Source organism: Salmo trutta, chromosome 27 (genome assembly GCF_901001165.1).
Source record: "Salmo trutta chromosome 27, fSalTru1.1, whole genome shotgun sequence".
Taxonomy (NCBI): domain Eukaryota; kingdom Metazoa; phylum Chordata; class Actinopteri; order Salmoniformes; family Salmonidae; genus Salmo; species Salmo trutta.
In genome coordinates this window covers 12,347,936-12,369,107 of record NC_042983.1, presented here as the reverse complement: position 1 = coordinate 12,369,107, position 21,172 = coordinate 12,347,936, and the positions used below count along the sequence as shown (strand labels likewise).

The 21,172-nt window shown below is 44.1% G+C and overlaps 1 protein-coding gene across 6 annotated transcripts in view; it reads left to right on the top strand.

Annotated features, from left to right (window-relative positions):
* Positions 1 to 21,172, top strand: part of LOC115164321 (autism susceptibility gene 2 protein) — a 388,322-nt gene that overhangs the window by 85,812 nt on the left and 281,338 nt on the right. For all 6 annotated transcript variants that reach the window (XM_029716684.1, XM_029716683.1, XM_029716686.1 and 3 more), the window contains exon 2: positions 7,266 to 7,505. In XM_029716684.1, coding sequence (XP_029572544.1) covers positions 7,266 to 7,505 — 240 coding nt within the window. The remainder of the gene's footprint in view (positions 1 to 7,265; positions 7,506 to 21,172) is intronic.

Genomic DNA, 21,172 nt, shown 5'->3' with positions numbered 1-21,172 from the left:
TTTTTTCCCCCCCTACTGGTCCCCCGTGGGAATTGAAACCACAACCCTGGCGTTGCAAACACCATGCTCTACCAACTGAGCCACACAGGACTATATCAGGGATGGACAACTTTGATGGGGTTGGGGGTCACAATTATGAGGGGCTACTGTGGGTCTGTGTATCCACATCCATACCCACCCACACATGCAGTCAGAGTGAAATGTTGTATAATAGGCCAGTTTATTAGGTACACCCATATAATACCGGGTCGGACCCCCCCTTTGCCTGCTGGCGATGGCATCATGCAGTTTCTGGACGGCGGTACATTCATGCTGCGAACAGCCCCTTCCTTCTCATTCCAAGATGCTCTATTGTTTGAGGTCTGGGGACTGCAGAGGCCACTCAAGTAAACTGAACTCGCTGTCATGTTCCAGGTAATGTTTTCCACTCTTCAGTTGTCCAGTGTTGGTGATCGCGTGCCTACTGGAGCCGCTTCTTCTTGTTTTTAGCTGATAGGAGTGGAACCCGGAGTGGTCGTCTGATGCAATAGCCCATCCTTGACAAAGATCGACGAGTTGTGCGTTCGGAGATGCCGTTCTGCACACCACTCTTGTATCGTGCCGTTATTTGTCTGTTTGTTGCCCGCCTGTTATCTTGCACGATTCTTGCCTTTCTCCTTCGACATCTCTCATCAAAGAGCAGCTTTCGCCCCCACAGGACTGCCGCTGACTGGATGTAAAAAATGTATTTTAAATGACACCATTCTCGGTAAACCCTAGACACTGTCATGTGTGTAAAGCCAAGGATGGCGGCCGTTTCTGAGGTACTGGATTCGGTGTGCCTGGCACCGACGGCATACACGCTCAAAGTTGCTTACGTCACTCGTTTTGCCCATTCTAACGTTCAATTGAAAATGCCACGCCCACGTGACTCACTGTCTGTATAGATTGTCAAATAAAACTATTTCAAAATGACAATCAGAAACATAGTAGTCCTGGGCTGCACAGTAGACCTAGCCTACTAGACAAACTTGGGTTACACATTCAACACATAACAAAACAAAGGACAGGACGACATTGTCATAGCCTAGGTCCTAAAGCAGGACCCCTTCAGTAGATCAGCAATCTCAGGCTCCAAAATTGAGCTAGATGATGTTTAATGATAGTGATGCCAGAAGATGAGGATGTAGTTGATGCCAGGTGAAAGTGATACATTTGGGTTGCCGACTCTAATTTTATCCTCGGCCTCTCGATCTGTAGCCTGTGATGCCAGATAATGGTGATGGAGCTGGCTGGCTGGCTGGCCCAGATGTCATTCTCAGCTTAGCCTCTCTGTAGCCTGGAATTTGTACTTCTCCACAACCAATGTGTAGCTGCTGCCCATCACACGTCCGTCCAGAGCAGTAGTCATTCTCAATACAAGCTCAGTCTCTGCCGTTTTCATAATGCAGTCCGGTCTCACTGATCAAAAACCAGACGGTGCTGAGGTGCGTCTTTTAAATGCAAATATTTACATTAGTCAGCTAACTAGCTGGCTAGCTAGCCAAACCAGAAGTCAACATTCCATCAGTCAAGCAAAAAAACACTTGTAAAACATGTAAAACAAATTACATATACAGTACCAGTCAAAAGTTGGGGTGGCAGGTAGCCTAGTGGTTAGAGCTTTGGGCCAGTAACCAAAAGGTTGCTGGATTGAATTCCCGAGCTGACAAAGTAAAATCTGTCGTTCTGCCCCTGAACAAGGCAGTTAACCCCGGTAGGCCATCATTGTAAATAAGAATTTTGTTCTTAACTAGCTTGCCTGGTTAAATAAATAAAAATTATAAATAAAAAGTTTGTACACACCTACTCCTTCCAGGGTTTTTCTTTATCTTTACTATTTAGAATAATAGTGAAGACATCAAAACTATGAAATCATGTAACCAAAAAAGTGTTAAACAAAGTAGCCACCCTTTGCCATGATGAAAGCTTTGTACACAACACATTAAAACAATGTATGTAAAACAATATGTAAAACAAATTGGCAACCACTCATCATAGGAGCATGTAGGAGCTATCCATTTTTGTGAACGGGGTGGTGGAATAAACTGTCCAGTGAGTGTATATATGTATATAAATTTATATACAGTTGAAGTCGGAAGTTTACATATACATTTAAACTCAGTTTTTCACAATTCCTGACATTTAATCCTAGTAAAAAATCCCTGTCTTAGATCAGTTAGGATCACCACTTTATTTTAATAATGTGAAATGTCAGAATAATAGTAGAGATTGATTTATTTCAGTTTTTTATTTCTTTCATCGCATTCCCAGTTGGTCTGTCACGCTCTGACCTAGGAGAGATGTGTTTTCTCTGTTTAGCTAGGCCAGGGTGTGATAGATGGGTGGACATTCTGTTTTTGTTTCTATGTTTTGGCCGGGTATGGTTTCCAATCAAAGGCAGCTGTCTATCGTTGTCTCTGATTGGAAGCCATACTTAGGCAGCCTGTTTTTCCCAGTATTTTTGTGGGATCTTGTTTTTGTGCAGCTGTGTTTATTGCAGCCCCAGAACGTCACGTTTGTTTCTGTTTCACCTGTTTCGTTCAGGTTCACTAAATAAATAATGTGGAACTACCGGCACGCTGCTCCTTGGCTGATTTATGACAGGGAATTCGAAGACAGCACTCGTGACATGGTCAGAAGTTTACATGCACTCAATTAGTATTTAGTAGCATTGGCTTTAAAATGAGTCAGGTTTGTAGGCCTCCTTGCTCGCACATGCTTTTTCAGTTCTGCCCACACATTTTCTGTAGGATTGAGGTCAGGGCGTTGTGATGGCCACTCCAATACCTTGACTTTGTTGTCCTTAAGCCATTTTGCCACAACTTTGGAAGTATGCTTGGGGTCATTGTCCATTTGGAAGACCCTTTTGCGACCAAGCTTTAACTTCCTGACTGACGTCTTATGATGTTGCTTCAATATATCCACATAATTTTCCTTCGCCATGATGCCATCTATTTTGTGAAGTGCAGCAGTCCCTCCTGCAGCAAAGCAGCCCCAGACCATGATGCTGCCACCCCCATGCTTCACAGTTGGGATGGTGTTTATCGGCTTGCAAGCCTCCCCCTTTTTCCTCCTAACATAACGATGGTCATTATGGCCAAACAGTTCTATATTTGTTTCATCAGACTAGAGGACATTTCTCCAAAAAGTGCAATCTTTGTCACCATGTGCAGTTGCAAACTGTAGTCTGGCTTTTTTATGGCGGTTTTGGAGCAGTGGCTTCTTCCTTGCTGAGCGGCCTTTCAGGTTATGTCGATAAAGGACTCGTTTTACTGTGGATATAGATACTTTTGTACCTGTTTCCTCCAGCATCTTCACAAGGTCCTTTGCTGTTGTTCTGGGATTGATTTTCACTTTTCGCACCAAAGTACATTCATTTCTAGGAGACAGAACGCATCTCCTTCCTGAGCGGTATGACTGCGTGATCCCATGGTGTTTATACTTGCGTACTATTGTTTGCACAGATGAACGTGGTACCTTCAGATGTTTGGAAATTGCTCACAAGGATGAACCAGACTTGTGGAGGTCTGCAATTTATTTCTGAGATCTTGGCTGATTTTCCCATGATGTCAAACAAAGAGGCACTGAGTTTGAAGGTAGGCCTTGAAATACATCCACAGGTACACCTCCAATTGACTCAAATTATGTCAATTAGCCTATCAGAAGCTTCTAAAGCCATGACATCATTTTCTGGATTTTTCCAAGCTGTTTAAAGGCACAGTCAACTTAGTGTATGTAAACTTCTGACCCACTGGAATTGTGATACAGTGAATTATAAGTGAAATAATCTGTCTGTAAACAATTGTTGGAAAAATGACTTGCGTCATGCACAATGTAGATGTTCTATCCGACTTGCCAAAACTATAGTTTGTTAACAAGACATTTGTGGAGTGGTTGAAAAATGAGTTTTAATGACTCCAACCTAAGTGTATGTAAACTTCCGACTTCAACTGTATATATATACACTGCTCAAAAAAATAAAGGGAAAACAAAATAACAAATCCTAGATCTGAATGAATGAAATAATCGTATTAAATACTTTTATCTTTACATAGTTGAATGTGCTGACAACAAAATCACACAAAAATAATCAATGGAAATCCAATTTATCAACCCATGGAGGTCTGGATTTGGAGTCACACTCAAAATTAAAGTGTAAAACCACACTACAGGCTGATCCAACTTTGATGTAATGTCCTTAAAACAAGTCAAAATGAGGCTCAGTAGTGTGTGTGGCCTCCACGTGCCTGTATAACCTCCCTACAACGCCTGGGCATGCTCCTGATGAGGTGGCGGATGGTCTCCTGAGGGATCTCCTCCCAGACCTGGACTAAAGCATCCGCCAACTCCTGGACAGTCTGTGGTGCAACGTGGCGTTGGTGGATGGAGCGAGACATGATGTCCCAGATGTGCTCAATTGGATTCAGGTCTGGGGAACGGGAGGGCCGGTCCATAGCATCAATGCCTTCCTCTTGCAGGAACTGCTGACACACTCCAGCCACATGAGGTCTAGCATTGTCTTGCATTAGGAGGAACCCAGGGCCAACCGCACCAGCATATGGTCTCACAAGGGGTCTGAGGATCTCATCTCGGTACCTAATGGCAGTCAGGCTACCTCTGGCGAGCACATGGAGGGCTGTGCGGCCCCCCAAAGAAATGCCACCCCACACCATGACTGACCCACCGCCAAACCGGTCATGCTGGAGGATGTTGCAGGCAGCAGAACGTTCTCCACGGCGTCTCCAGACTGTCACGTCTGTCACATGTGCTCAGCGTGAACCTGCTTTCATCTGTGAAGAGCACAGGGCGCCAGTGGCGAATTTGCCAATCTTGGTGTTCTCTGGCAAATGCCAAACGTCCTGCACGGTGTTGGGCTGTAAGCTCAACCCACACCTGTGGACGTCGGGCCCTCATACCACCCTCATGGAGTCTGTTTCTGACCATTTGAGCAGACACATGCACATTTGTGGCCTGCTGGAGGTAATTTTGCAGGGCTCTGGCAGTGCTCCTCCTTGCACAACGGCGGAGGTAGCGGTCCTGCTGCTGGGTTGTTGCCCTCCTACGGCCTCCTCCACGTCTCCTGATGTACTGGCCTGTCTCCTGGTAGCGCCTCCATGCTCTGGACACTAAGCTGACAGACACAGCAAACCTTCTTGCCACAGCTCGCATTGATGTGCCATCCTGGATGAGCTGCACTACCTGAGCCACTTGTGTGGGTTGTAGACTCCGTCTCATGCTACCACTAGAGTGAAAGCACCGCCAGCATTCAAAAGTGACCAAAACATCAGCCAGGAAGCATAGGAACTGAGAAGTGGTCTGTGGTTACCACCTGCAGAACCACTCCTTTATTGGGGGTGCTAATTGCCTATAATTTCCACCTGTTGTCTATTCCATTTGCACAACAACATGTGACATTTTTTGTCAATCAGTGTTGCTTCTTAAGTGGACAGTTTCATTTCACAGAAGTGTGATTGATTTGGAGTTACATTGTGTTGTTTAAGTGTTCCCTTTATTTTTTTGAGCAGTGTATATATATGTAAATATATATTTGGGGGGAAATCGATCCTACAAAATGGGTGTCCGCCAGTTGCCCATCTCTGAGTGATGTGTGAACGTTAAAATATTAATGTGTTGTTTGTGTTCCTCCTGCCATGAAACACACACACACACACACACACACACACACACACACACACACACACACACACACACACACACACACACACACACACACACACACACACTCACACATGGACCACCAGACACAATATCAGTGAGTGTAACTCTAATTGTTCCCATAGCTCAAACACCTAGCGTGTTAACTAGACATGCTTCTATTAATAATAACCCAGGAGGTTGGGTCTGCCATGCAAATTGAATAACTTTGAACTGCCAATCTCCTCTTTGAGATGATGAATATTGATGGGTGGCATGTGAAGGTTCAGAGCCCCTATAGAGGGAAAACACCTGGTAGCACTTTTCATGTCCTTTATTGTCAGTTTGTATCACTTTTTCCCAGTAAATCACTTCAAAGATGGCTCTCACGGTAATGAATTGCGTGACAAGTAGCCCAGTTTGGCTTTCTCCCTGGCCTCATGAGAAATGAATGTGATATCTTAGTGGGGTTGAAGAGGACTGTTCTGTTTGGCCGCGCGCAGGGCTGGATGTCAGTAATATTAAAGCCTCCTCTCAAAGTCGTGTCAGCTCAGCCCACGACCTCTTTCTTTTTGTCATCCTTTTAAAGCACCGATATGTAGCTCGGGGAGAAGAAAGACCAGACGAGACTCTCACCCCAGAGATTTAAGTCCATTCTTTGTGTTTGTGTTCGATGTGCCTAACTAACACACAGGGCCTGGAGGAAAGCTTTGCTCACTCACCTTTGTAAATGTATCAGTGCTGTTGTGTTAGCGCTAATGTGATAGCCATCTGCTGCCCCCCCCAAACCAATTATTTGATTATTCAGATGGAGCTGCTCCCTCTCCACAGTAATCCACACGGTAGGGGTGACTGTAATGTAGCCTAGCCTAGCAGAGCCATGTAGCAGAGAACAGATGTCGCAATCTAAACCAACAGCCCCGTGCAGGGCACCGTGTGCGGCTTCAAGCGGCAAGTGTGTCAGTGTCACCACCTCCCGCCAGTCGGACTCTCCTCTGTTGTTATTTCAGACTTTGTTTGTTTACCAATAGCTATGTCACGATGTAACTGAAGCCATATCAATCCCCCGGCTGCAACGTTGTCTCCGGGTCATTTGCAAGTCGCCCTCGCGAGAGAGGTTTCTCACCCTCAATGCTCTTCCTTTGTTTAATCAGTAATTATGGGTGTACACTACCCAGCCCTGCCCAGGGAGGACTCTACTGCTTGACGTCAAGATGAGGTAGCCTGGCCATGATGTAGCAGTAGCTAACTGTCTGTCAACCTAACAAGGGGCCATTTTTACCAGACTGTACTGTTTTTTCAATAAAAGGTTCCTATCATTATAAGCTTATCAAAGACAGAGCCATTATATGATTAGGGACTTGAAGGAGGTATTGAGCTTCTGCTGACTGGATAAAACATGTCTTGAGAGTCTGTGACTGACTTTGTTGCTGTACATAGTCTTTCTTTCTGCTTTGAATAATCCGACTCAGCAAAGGTGCAGCTGTGCACTTGACTGTTTGCTAACATCAACCCCCACATCCTATTTTTCCACACATGAATATCCTGCTAATACTCTCTCTTTTCTCTCTTTTCTTCTCCTCTTCTAGAAGAAGACTGGGGCCCTGAAGTCTCAGGAGCGGAAGGAGAAAGAGAAGGAGAAGGAGAGGTGGAGAGAGGAGAAGCAGCAGGAGACGGTGGTGAAGAGACAGAAGGAGGAGGAGGAGGAGAACGTCATGCCCACGTCTCTGGACCCCCTGGAGAACGGCTTCATCAACCACGCCCAGAGAGAGCAGGAGAGGATGAACGACAGACTGCTGAAGAAAACCTACTCCAAGAAGAACAAACAGGTCGGTTTTAGTTTACTTTTAGTTAACGAGAAAGTACCATTGAGGTCAGAAGACCTCTTTTAGGGAGACCTGAGTGCCTTTGTGGTGTTCTATTGGAATGTACATTTATTTATTTTTATTTTTTATTTCACCTTTATTTATAAAATGAAGCCACATCAGCTGGAGACTACATTACGTACAGTTATGGAGGATAGACGTAATTAAGGCTGAAGGCTATTTCCCATTGTGGTCCTGTTGCTGGTGTCGTTTCTCGTTCTGTATGTTCCCTGATTCACTCACCGTGTTGGAAGTTCCTTCACGCCCAGACTGACTGAGGCCAGTACTGGTGGCCAGGGGCAGCCTGTACTGCTAGGCCATTTGAGTCAGAGTCTGACACAGGGAGAAGATTAGGCAGGAAGCCATTAAAGCAAATAATGAGGCTGTGTAGTGAGAGCCTTCCTCATCTGACCCGAATACCTCCTTGATAAGATTTGTTAAGGAAGTTAATAGTGTTGTATGGTGTACCAAAACGTAGTTACTTTTTCGATACTATAACATGAAAATTACAGTGGTGGAAAAAGTACCTAATTGTCATACTTGAGTAAAAGTAAACATACCTTCAGCCTTAATTATGTGTGTGTGACGCTAGCGTCCCATCTGGCCAACATCCAGTGAAATTGCAGGGCACCAAATTCAAAAACAGAAATACTCATTATAAAAATTCAGCATTATACATAGTTTTAAAGACTAATTTCTTGTGAATCCCACCAAGGTGTCAGATTTCAAAAAGTCTTTACGGCGAAAGCATACCATGTGATTATTTGAGAACATCACCCAGCAGACAAATCATTACAAACAGAAACCAGCCAAGTAGAAGAGTTACACAAGTCAGAAATAGAGATAAGATGAATCACTTACCTTTGATGATCTTCATATGGTTGCACTCAGACATTCATTTACTCAATAAATATTCATTTTGTTCGATAAAGTCTCTCTTTATATCCAAAAACCTCAGTTTTGTTTGCACGTTTTCTTCAGTAACCACAGGCACAAACGCAGTCCCAACAGGCAGACAAAAAATCCAAATTGTATCCGTAAAGTTCATAGAAACATGTCAAACGATGTTTATATTCAATCCAATATAAAATGTAAACAAGAAAGGCGCACTCTCAGGATTGCGCATGAAAAAGCTCTGTGACACTTTAGGGTCCAGTCATTCAGACTACATTACTCCCTCATTTTTCAGAATACAAGCCTGAAACAATTTCTAAAGACTGTTGACATCTAGTGGAAGGCATAGGAACTGCAATTTGAGTCCTAAGTCAATGGATACTGTAATGGCATTGAATAGAAAACTACAAAAATAAAAAAAACCTACTTCTTGGATGGATTTTTCTCAGGTTTTCGCCTGCCAAATCAGTTCTGTTATACTCACGGACATTATTTTAACATTTCTGGAAACTTTAGAGTGTTTTCTATCCAAATATACCAATTATATACATATCCTAGCTTCTGGGCCTGAGTAGCAGGCAGTTTAATTTGGGCACGCTTTTCATCCAAAATTCCGAATGCTGCCCCCTACCCTAGTGAAGTTAAGTAGTAAAGTATTTTTACTTAAGTACTTTACACCACTGGAAAATTGGTTCGGTACTAGAATTTGTTACTTTTGGTTCTTGTGTCAAATGTGTCTCACGTCGTACACTGACTGAGAGAATCAAGTCTGTCTAGTGATTTGTCGACTGGGCCAGTACTTTCTCAGCACATTTGGCGTTCCTGTTCAACATTTAGCCTACATGGTCTGTCGCAGTCGCCCATAGAAACTGCTGTTTCTGCGTCGCAGTCAGCACCACATTGTTGAGATTACACATGGAAAACTCATGCTATATTTGAGCAATATGATTGGTTGCTCATTCAAGCACTGTTCATTCAAGGGAGTTGATGCGTTCACATGGCACACACAAGCTGTCCAGACAACAAAAATAAGCACTCATCAATCCACTCGCTGAGTTTATTTATTTTAGAGAAAGTGATTTACAAAAGTAAACTTTCAATAGTGAACATAGTAGCAAACTAGCGATAGGCTACTGTTGATAGTATACAAAAAGACAGCTCTACAAAAAGACAGCTCTACAAAAAGCATTCTAGCATTTGTCTTGACTACTGTAACCAGATCAAAAGTCTCTCTTAAAGTCTCTCTTATTTTAACATTGATGTAATTTGACCCAATATTATAGCCAGTTGCGTCTTATTTTAACATTGATGTAATTGTACCCAATATTATGGCCAGAATGAGCACATTTACCCTGAGATATATATATGTGTGTGTGTGTGTGTGTGTGTGTGTGTGTGTGTGTGTGTGTGTGTGTGTGTGTGTGTGTGTGTGTGTGTGTGTGTGTGTGTGTGTGTGTATTGAAATGTAAAGTTATGTTGTATGCTCTGAGTCTCACATGGTTTTCCAGAAGGATTTTAGGCTAATGTCAAGTGCCCACCACTCCATCTGCTACAGTAAGTCAGCCTACCATTACATCTGTGCTTGAACTTAACACAAAGTACAACAAAAAGTAACAAGATGCCCAAAGGTTATTCTGTGTTTGGCTAATATGCGTTTCGGTATTGAGTATCAGGATAAGAAATCTGGCATCGGTATTGAAATCAAAATTCTGGTATCGTGACATCACTAGAAGTTAACATGCTCTACACATATATCTGGACGATGGCATGGACTGGAGAACCCTTATGTAGCCTGTAGAGAATGCAGTGGCAGAATCTCTCTCTCTCCTCCTCCTCTCCCTTTCCTCCAGCCGTGTTATCAGAGTCTCCTAAAACAGCTCCAAAGCATCTCTGGAATCCAATGCATATAAAACACAGCATTCCAGATGGGAATGGGGTTTGATGAGAGCCTTTGTGTTTTATCTCCTACTGAAAATGTCCTTGGCACCATTGTAAACTGAGGCTATTATAGCCCATGTGGCTGTTTATCATGCTCGCTTCTCCCCACTGGCAACTTAGTTTGTTTCCTCCTCGATAACACACACACACACACACACACAACTTTCATACCATGGTAATTGTAGTGGGGAAGGAAGCCTCAACAAAGCAGCCATCTGGATATAAAAGATGGTGTTTATGTACGTGTGTGTAGGTTTCCATATAGCTGCTTTGATATCACAGAGAAGAGAGCGAGAGTCATTATAAAAGCCTCCAAAGCCCCTCTAATCATGCTGCTTATTGAGGGAACTTGAATAGAGCGCTAGCTGCTTGATGTTGGAGGGTAAACTACAGCTAACAGATTTTTCCCAGTAACACCCTGGGGTCAGAGGAGGATGAGTCTTTGTCGTAAATGCCACCCTATTCCCTTTATAGTGAATCTGGTCAAAAGTAGTTCACTATAAAGGGAATAGGGTGCTTTTTGAGATGTGTCCTAAGAGCAAGGCTCTAACTATCATGTCTGTATGTAAGAGATTCACTGGGTTTGATGTCAGTGTTTGGCCCATGTGAATTTGGACTTAGTGTGCCTTTTACTGCCCCCTCACTGAACCAGCCTATATATTAGAAGGACTGCACTTAGCGGAGACTTTTTACTCAACTGCACCAATTACCCTAGGACCTCGTGTCCTTCCTCCTCTTTACTCCTGGTTTGCCTGACTAGCTCTCACGTCAGTCAGTGAAGAGATGTCCCCGGTGTGCTCTTATCCTCTTCCTGATCTTCCCTGGCTGGTAACTGGAGCAGAAGCAGCTTCTCTGCTCTCAGGCACGTATGGCAAGCATGTCAAAAACGATTTATTCGAATTCTGTTCTGTTCACAGTTCCCGGCCTCCTCTTTCGCGTTACCTCAGTAAAAATGTACCAAGGCAAGACAATATCTGTTATATGATGAATTGTGACAACTTAGGGCGTTGTGATCTTCAATGACCTCAAAACTGGTTATGAAAACACATGATAATGCTGACTGTAGTGAAACAACAGCCCTGCCCGCTGCCCAGGCCTTACACACACACACACACACGCACGCACGCACACACGCACACGCACACGCACGCACGCACGCACGCACACACACACACACACACGCACACACACACACACTATATATACACATCATACTCTCCTCTCCCAGCCTGCTGCGTGGCCTAGCATCCTATTAGTGATTAGATTAGATTTGTATTTGTATTTTATTTTGATTCTTATTTAGTCACATGCACAGATGTACTTGCAGTGTACTGTGAAATACTTCAGCTCCGAGCTCCAACAGTGCAGGTGTGAATGAAACAATAATAAAACATATTTTTTAATAATATATACATACTGTAAAAATGATAAATATAAATGTCCATTGGGATGTGGGTGGGGTAATTGTCCTTTGGGGGGGCGGGGAATAAAATGTCCTAAAATGTCCATAGAGGGAGCAGTACAGGGGGAGGGTAGGATGGTGACGTAGGAGTAGGCAGCTGACTAGAGGTGGCTATTCAGCAGCCTGATGGTCTGGGTCTAGAAAATATTGGCCAGTCTGTTAGTTTTAGCCATGATGCTCCTGTTCTGCCCGCGTCTGACTGAAGGAAGCGGGGAGAACAGGCCGTGGCTCGGGTGGCTGAGGTCCCTGATTATCTTCTTGGCCTTCCTGCGACACCTGGTGTTGTAGGTGTCCTGGAGGGCAAGCAGCATGCATCCAGTGCTGCAGTGTGCACCCAGTATGCTCTCGATGGTGCTCCTGTAGAACACTGTAGTGTTGTTCCCTGGTGTGGTAAACATGATCTCACTAACGTCATATGGTAATATCTAAACTAACCTTGGCCTTTTAGCTCCACTATAAGCCCTTTGGACATCAGTGCTGACCCAGAGTCACAGTATCAGTCTATGAACCTGCGGATGTATCCTAACCCTGTCTGTTTGTCTGTGGGAGGAGTGCAGGATTAGGTCCACACTGCATAGCCTATCTAGGTATGTTTTTAAGCACTAAGCCGGGAGGGGGGGATCAGATTAGCCGGGGCTAACTGTTCACTGGGGCATAGTTCACTGTTGTGTTCACTCTCACGCTGCTGCTGCTGCGTAGTGGGATAGCGGTGGCGGCTGGAGGCTGTAAAGCCTGATAGGCGGGAAAACAGTACAGGCTGTTAGGTTGTAAAGTAATGCAGCAGATAAAGAACAAGACCCAGGTTATCTGCTCTGTTGAATATCCTGTCCCCTCCGTCTCATCCTCCCCTTCCTTCTCCAACCTGATATTCTCCTCCCCTGTTCTCCTCCAGTTTCTGTCCCTCTTCCTCCTCGTCCTCCAGCTCCTGCTCCTACTCCTGCTTCTCCTCCCCTCCTCCTCCAGCTTCTGTCCCTCTTCCTCCTCCTCCTTTTACACATCCACAGCAGCAGGGCACACAATCTCTCGCCAAATGACCCCCATCACCACCCCACCACTTAAACAGCATATCACCCCTCAGTGCAGAACACTCCGACACCGGCCTCTGGGTCTGTAATGTAGCCATTCAAATCAAATCAAATCAAATTGTATTAGTCACATGCGCCGAATACAACAGGTCCTACCTTACAGTGAAATGCTTACGAGCCCCTAACCAACAATGCAGTTTCAAAAAATTACGGATAAGAATAAGAGACAAAAGTAACAATTAATTAAAAAGCAGCAGTAAAATAAATAGCGAGACTATACACTATACAGGGGGTACCGATACAGAGTCAATGTGCGGGGGCACCGGTTATTTCAGGTAGTATGTACATGTAGGTAGAGTTATTAAAGTAACTATGCATAGATGACAACAGATAGTAGCAGTAGTGTAAAGAGGGGGAGAGGGGGGGCAATGCAAATAGTCTGGGTAGCCATTTGACTAGATATTCTGGAGTCTTATGGCTTGGGGGTAGAAGCTGTTTAGAAGCCTCTTGGACCTAGACTTGGCGCTCCAGTACTGCTTGCCGTGCGGTAGCAGAGAGAACAGTCTATGACTATCGTGGTGGAATCTTTGACAGTTTTTAGGTCCTTCCTCTGACACCGCTTGGTATAGAGGTCCTGGATGGCAGGAAGCTTGGCCCCAGTCATGTACTGGGCCGTTCGCACTACCCTCTGTAGTGCCTTGCAGTCGGAGGTCGAGCAGTTGCCGTACCAGGCAGTGATGCAACCAGTCAGGATGCTCTCAATGGTGCAACTGTAGAACCTTTTGAGGATCTGAGGACCCATGCCAAAACTTTTCAGTCTCCTGAGGGGGAATAGGTTTTGTCGTGCCCTCTTCACGACTGTCTTGGTGTGCTTGGACCATGTTAGTTTGTTGGTGATGTGGACACCAAGGAACTTGAAGCTCTCAACCTGCTCCACTGCAGCCCCATTGATGAGACTTTTTTACTGTAGATTTTTTCCTGTAATCCACAATCATCTCCTTTGTCTTGACCACGTTGAGGGAGAGGTTCTTGTCCTGGCACCACACGGCCAGGTCTCTGACCTCCTCCCTATAGTCTGTCTCGTCGTTGTCTTGATCAGGCCTACCACTGGTGTGTCATTGGCAAATTTAATGATGGTATTGGAGTCATGCCTTGCCGTGCAGTCATGAGTGAACAGGGAGTACAGGAGGGGACTGAGCACGACTCTGTGTTGAGGATCAGCGTGGCGTTACCTACCCTTACCACCTGGGGACGGCCCGTCTGGAAGTCCAGTATCCAGTTGCAGAGGGAGGTGTTTAGTTCCAGGGTCCTTAGCTTATTAATGAGCTTTGAGGGCACTATAGTGTTGAACTCTGAGCTGTAGTCAATGAATAGCATTCTCACATAGGTGTTCCTTTTGTCCAGGTGGGAAAGGGCAGTGTGGAGTGCAATAGAGATTGCATCATCTGTGGATCTGTTGGGGTAGTATGCAAATTGGAGTGGGTCTAGGGTTTCTGGGATGATGGTGTTGATGTGAGCCATGACCATCCTTTCAAAGCATGGCTACAGACGTGAGTGCTACGTGTCGGTAGTCATTTAGGCAGGTTAGCTTAGTGTTCTTGGGCACAGGCACTATGGTGGTCTGCTTAAAACATATAGACTCAGACAGGGAGAGGTGGAAAATGTCAGTGAAGACAGTTGCCAGTTGGTCAGCGCATGCTCGCAGTACATGTCCTGGTAATCCATCTGGCCCTGCGGCCTTCTGAATGTTGACCTGCTTAAAGGTCTTACTCACATCGGCTGCGGAGAGCGTGATCACACAGTCTTCCGGAACAGCTGGTGCTCTCATGCATGTTTCAGTGTTATTTGCCTCGAAGCAAGCATAGAAGAAGTTTAGCTCGTCTGGTAAGCTCGGGTCACTGGGCAGTTCTCGGCTGTGCTTCCCTTTGTAGTCTGTAATGGTTTGCAAGCCCTGCCACATCTGACGAGCGTCAGAGCCGGTGCAGTACGATTCGATTTTAGTCCTGTATTGACACTTTACCTGTTTTTGATGGTTCGTCGGAGGGCATAGCAGGATTTTTTGTAAGCTTCCGGGTTAGAGTTCTGCTCCTTGAAAGCGGCAGCTCTAGCCTTTTGCTCAGTGCAGATGCTGCCTGTAATCCATGGCTTCTGGTTGGGGTATGTACATACGGTCACTGTGGGGACAACATCATCGATGCACTTATTGATGAAGCCCATGTCTGATGTGGTGTACTCCTCAATGCCATCAGAGGAATCCCGGAACATGTTCCAGTCTGTGCTAGCAAAACAGTCCTGTAGCTTAGCATCTGCTTCATCTGACCACTTTTTTATTGATCTAGTCACCAGTGCTTCCTGCTTTAATTGTTGTCTGTAAGCAGGAATCAGGAGGATAGAATTATGGTCAGATTTGCCAAATGGAGGGTGAGGGAGAGCTTTGTATGCGTCTCTGTGTGTGGAGTATAGGTGGTCTAGAGTTCTTTTCCCTCTGGTTGCACATTTAACATGCTGAGAAGAATTTGGTAAAACGAATTTAAGTTTCCCTGCATTAAAGTCCCCGGCCACTAGGAGCGCCGTTTATTCTCCAATGATTGCACATTTGCTTGCAGAATGGAAGGAAGTGGTGGTTTATTCGATCGCCTACGAATTCTCAGAAGGCAGCCTGCCCTTCGGCCTCTCTTTCTCCGCCTCCTATTCATGCAGATCACGTGTATTGGGGCCTGTTCCCGAGGACAGGCTATCCTTCGCTTCAGGCTTGTCAGAGTCGTGAAAGGAAAAAAAGGATTCTGCTAGTCCGTGGTGAGTAATCGCAGTGCTGATGTCCAGAAGTTATTTTCGGTCATAAGAGACGGCAACATTATGAAAAAAATAAGTAAAAAAATAAGTTACAAACAACGCAAATAAATGCGTCGGCTGGGGGCATGTAAAACATAAAACGTGTTATGTCATTGGTTGATGGCTGTAAGGGGTGCTGTGATAAGAGGGACTTGACCCCTGTGATTCAGGTTAACAATTGGACTCAAACGGGGTATTATTAACAATTATTAATTATTAATCTGAACAAGAAACACTTGTTTTCGTTTTCCGTGCAAAACGTTTTGTGACGGTATGCCCTAATGAACACAGTCCAGCTGAGGTATCTGTACTGAACTCTGTAGGGTAATCTAGACTCACTGAGGAGAGATAAAGAGACAGACAGAGACAGCGATGTGCAGAGTAGTGGGAGTGCTAATAGAAGTTGACGGACCAATTAGTTGGCTGCTGGTAACACAAACACATATGCATGATGAATATGCTGCTGGGGCTAATTGTCTTTTGCTCCTGCATCAAAGAGAAGAAGAGAGGAGATGAGTGTTTGGCTGGCAGTGGCACTCGGCTCTCACTGTCTCCCTACCTGTTTCTGTGTTGTCGTATGAGTAGGAGGAGAATAGCAACTGTTAACTCAGGATAAAAAACAAGAAGGATATAGTAAAGGCATTGTGTTATATTATGTAAGATTCTGTATTTATGTTACACAAGACTGTGCAGATCATTTCCTCAGAGGAAGTCAATTAAGTATTACAGTCTATTACTGTCTAAACTGAATCTAGCAAACACGGGGTCATTTGAGGAACAGGCTAGACTTTGTAGACATTTTCTCACTGAAATGTCCATCTAAAGTCTCTATTTAGCTATGACTTGACTGGTGTAAATCCATTGCCTCTGAGTGTGTCCAGAGTAAATCTAAATGGTCTATTTTCTGCTCTGAAAAGCTTTCCAACCACACTCCAGAGTTTGTCTAAGGACTCCAGACTCCTCTGGGCTCTAGTGTGGCCCACCTTGTTTGCTTTTGGACGGCAGCCTCTTGCCCACAGTGCCAGGGACGTCTGTGGAGCAGTGTTCAAATTGCAAATGGTGCTGCGCTGAGTGGAGCGGCACTTATAAGTCTAGCCCCAACCCCATTCCCAGCACTAACCGTAGCCCCTAGCCCTAGCCCCATTAGTGTTAAAATTACAAATGATGCTGCACTGAGTAGGAGGTTCTGATAACTGGGACTGGAACTGGAACTTCCGTAGTCCCAGTCCCTGCACCAAACCTATACACCAGCCCCCAGACTTATACCCTAACCCCAGGTTCCTAAACCAAGGGCCCTAACCCCAGGGTCTTAAACCCGGGGCCCTAACCCCAGGGCCCTAAACCCAGGCCTACTGTACTCCAGTACTGCTGGTCCTTTCAGGACTCGCCTTCCTCTACCAGCTCCATTATTCCACAGGTCCCCTGGGCCAACACATCAATCTCACAGCACTACATGGTGCACAGCAAAAAAAAGAGTGAGTGAAAAAAAAACATCCTAAATCAAATCACTCGCACACACACAGCTCTGACAACCTCTGGCCCGGCGCGCTTAGTCAGGTGAATATTGCATGGGGGGGTAAGTCATGATTAATGCTGGGGCATGTTAGGCATTTGGCCAGGGCATAGCGGGCAGAGTGCAGGGCCCATACACACAGGCACATGTCCCACCTCTTCTCTAGTAGTCCACCCTTATTGAGCTGTTTCCTGCTGCAGCCGGAGTAGAGGCTGTTGGGTACCCAGCAGTAGCACTCAGGGACAATTAAGGCAGGGAACATTGAATTAGCAAGGTTGAAGAGACATGGCCTTCGTGTAAGGTCTGGTGCAGAAATGGTATGGGTTAGTGGTAGACCGGCCTGGAAAAGCAAAAACGTGCTGTATATACCGGCTCTAATGTTTGGCTGGCGTTGCTTTTACGTTTTGATTGATCTATAGTGGTGGCAGGCAGGCGTAATGTTCCTTAGTGGGATGATGAATGTGATTATGCAGTAATTTGGGTTTCAGGCATTTTTGTAGAACTGTGATAATAATACGTACGTTGACTGGTTTGTAATGGTATAGTTTTTAAATATAACTATAATAGGAAATAGAGTAGAGCTCTGCGATATATTGACTGAATTATCACCATAATGATAAATAGAACGCTATGTTTATACCATTTAATGTGCACTTTTACGTTTTTATATTACCATTAAAACTACTACTACTTTGAATGTTGTAGCAATCAATTGTCACTTTAGCAATTGGGCATAGTAGCAGACTTATTTAATTTCAAACGTCATATTGCTGTAGTATAGGCTACTTATGGTAATTATTGATATCAATAAAATGTCCTCCATTTATAGTTACAGTGTATCATTTCTGCCTTGGTGAGAGATATGCGTTACTTTTTGTCAGTGGTGTAAGAATATTTCGAAGATAAATACACAACGCAGAGGACGAGAGGTCAATAGAGTAGTAATGATCAATGGAAATAGTGGTTTTTCTATAATATCAATGGGTCAGAGACATGGGAGGAATTTCAGTCCGGGACTCATAGCTACATGGCAAGTTCTCATTGGTCCAAATTGTTTATACATTGAACCTGAAATAGGATACTTGTTATTTGGCCAATGGCCCAGTTTTTTTGCAAGGAATTCTAATTGGTCAACCACAGGCTAGGGCTGGGTTATAAAACTACATCCTGTCCCTTTGTCCTGTGGAGAGAATCACTGAGGAGAATCACAGAGGACAGGGGAGCATGAACATCTACCATCTACCTCCCCGCATGATTTGTTCTCTTTGAATAAGCCTATTTTCCTCTCCCTGATTTGCTTTGGGGTCTGTGTTGTTGAAGAATAACATCAACCGCTAACAGTGGGGAGGGAGCGGGGGAAGGGACTCTGGGCCGGCTGAAAGCGGAACCTATTATGTTAAGATCTCTTTTGTTGACTTATTTATTTTCTTTAGCCGCAGACCCCCTAAGCATAAATAATTAGAACTCATGGCTCAATCTGGGCCATAGAGATTGGTGGAGATCAACATGTGATATAATTGTATGCAGATTACATTTTCTGTTATTTATCTGAACCAGAACATTCTCTGTCATTTATTTTACTACTGTTGGACACACATGGTGCTGTATTTCAGAGAACTGAAGTAGTGCCTATTTCTAATTGTTACTTTTCAAGCTTAGAAAGTTAATGTAAGTGGAAATGGACAAAGACACATATGAAATATATGGGTATACTGATACCATGCAATCTGGAGGAGGAGGCAAATAAAATCAATTACTTTCCTTGAATAAATAGAGATCTCTTCCTATTTCTATGCTAGGTAGGGTCAATTTAATCAAAATAAATATATTACCAAGGTTGATATATTACCAACTTTTTAAATAAAATAAGTGGCCTGCTCTCCAACTTTATTTGGAGTGGAAAGACCTCGAGTCAAATTGACACCCTATGAAGCTGGAGGTCTTGGGGACGACCTCATATGAAGATGTATTACTGGTCTGCACAATTGCGTTCAATTAAACAACGGACAGCAGACTGTGCTGGAGGACTATGTGCATGTGCATGTGCATGGAGGACTATCAAAGACCAATGTAACACCTTAGTATCTAAAATATATTCATTACTTCCGGTCCAAGGCACTGAAGAAGGCTATCCAATGATTCTCAATTCTATTTGTATTTGGGAAAATGTACATACATTCATGAGGTGGAAAGAACCAATATCGCCAGGCACCCCTATTTGGAATAGCCCCACCTTACCTCCAGTATTGAATGATATCACCTTTAAGTCCTGGTTCCAAAGTGGCGTCATGAGTTTTGAGCATGTGTACTATGATCGCGCTCTACAGTCATCCAATCAATTATAAGAAAGATTTGGCCGATTTCTTAAAGTTTTTACAACTCAAAAATCTTCTTCAATCGCTTCAACAGAATCAGAATCTGAACCTAAGGCATATAGCATAGACAAAATATAGAAAGAACCTGCTACGACAAAGAAGTTAATTGCCAAGTTATAGCAAGGGTTGGTTGAAACTCTATAAGGAAACAATGGGAAAGGGAAAGGCGGATACCTAGTCAGTTTGTACAACTGAATGCATTCAACTGAAATGTGTCTTCCGCATTTAACCCAACCCGGAAGCAGATCTAAAGGAAGAAATGGATGAGAACCATTGGTCACAGATATGTGAAAATGTTCATACCTGCTCCTACAACCTAAGACAAACTACTGCAATCTAAGATAATTCATAGAGCTTACTGCCTGAATGGCATGTAATGGACCTAGAAATGTCTCATCTCTGTAGGCGATACAAAGGAACCATATTATATACTGCATGCTATGGTTCTGTGACAAACTAACACCATTTTGGGATAATGTATGTGCTATCATTTCATTGTGTCTAGGAATGTATATCCATCCATCTCCACAAATATGTATTTTGGGAAATGTAAATATTGGTGATCAATATCAGAGAAAGATTTGTATGCTAGGTCTGATTGCTGCAAAAAAAATGTATAACCATCAATTGGAAAGCCTTGTTTTCACCCTCAATAACAAATTGGAATACTGAACTATCTAGCTACTTCCCATTGGATTCTATATACCATAAAGAAACAAAAAACAGACTTATTTGACAATGTTTGGAGGCTGTATGTGAACCATCTCGGGGAGTGTGGTGCTTGAGTGGAGGGGACGGCTACTTGTACCGCGTTTGCGTGTCGGTCGGGGCTCGGGGGTTTCCGAATTGCTGACTGGTTGTGAGCGTGTCGCGTTCGGCTGGTTGGCGAGTCGGGGATTTCCGAGTTTCCTGGTTCCGACTGGCTCGTGAGCGCGCGTTGTTCTGGGAGGCAGGGGGCTAGATTGTATTTGTGATTGTGGGCGAGTGCAGGCATGTTGTTGTGTGGTGGATATTTTGTTCTTGTATTGTATTTTGGGGGTTTGTGTATGTCAGTTTATTTGGGATTTACATTTTACTTTAATATTCTGTTCAAATATATATATATATTTTTTAAAGGAGCTCTCCTATCGGAATCCTGTCTGTTGTGACAGGCCCGTTAAGAGGAAAGACAACAGACAGGGCTTGGTCATTGGGAAATAACACTGTGATGGTGTTGATACATTGATCCAGCTTTATGTACTTAAATGTAATTGTACTGTAACTACATAGATTACTTCATACAATGGTTAGGAACAATATTATATCTATAATGTATCCAAATACACACTACTACTTCATAGGATTCCATTAATCATTATTTGTCTTAAAGTCATTTGTTTGCCTGTGTGTGTGTGTGTGTGTGTGTGTGTGTGTGTGTGTGTGTGTGTGTGTGTGTGTGTGTGGGTGTGGGTGTGGGTGGGGAGGTGTGAGATCCTGTGCGTGCCTGTATATTTGCATGTATGTATGTGTGTGTGTGCCTCTGCGTGCCTGCATGTGTTTAAGCACCACTGTGATCCAAATTAGACCATTAGGGTCAATACATTAATGGGATC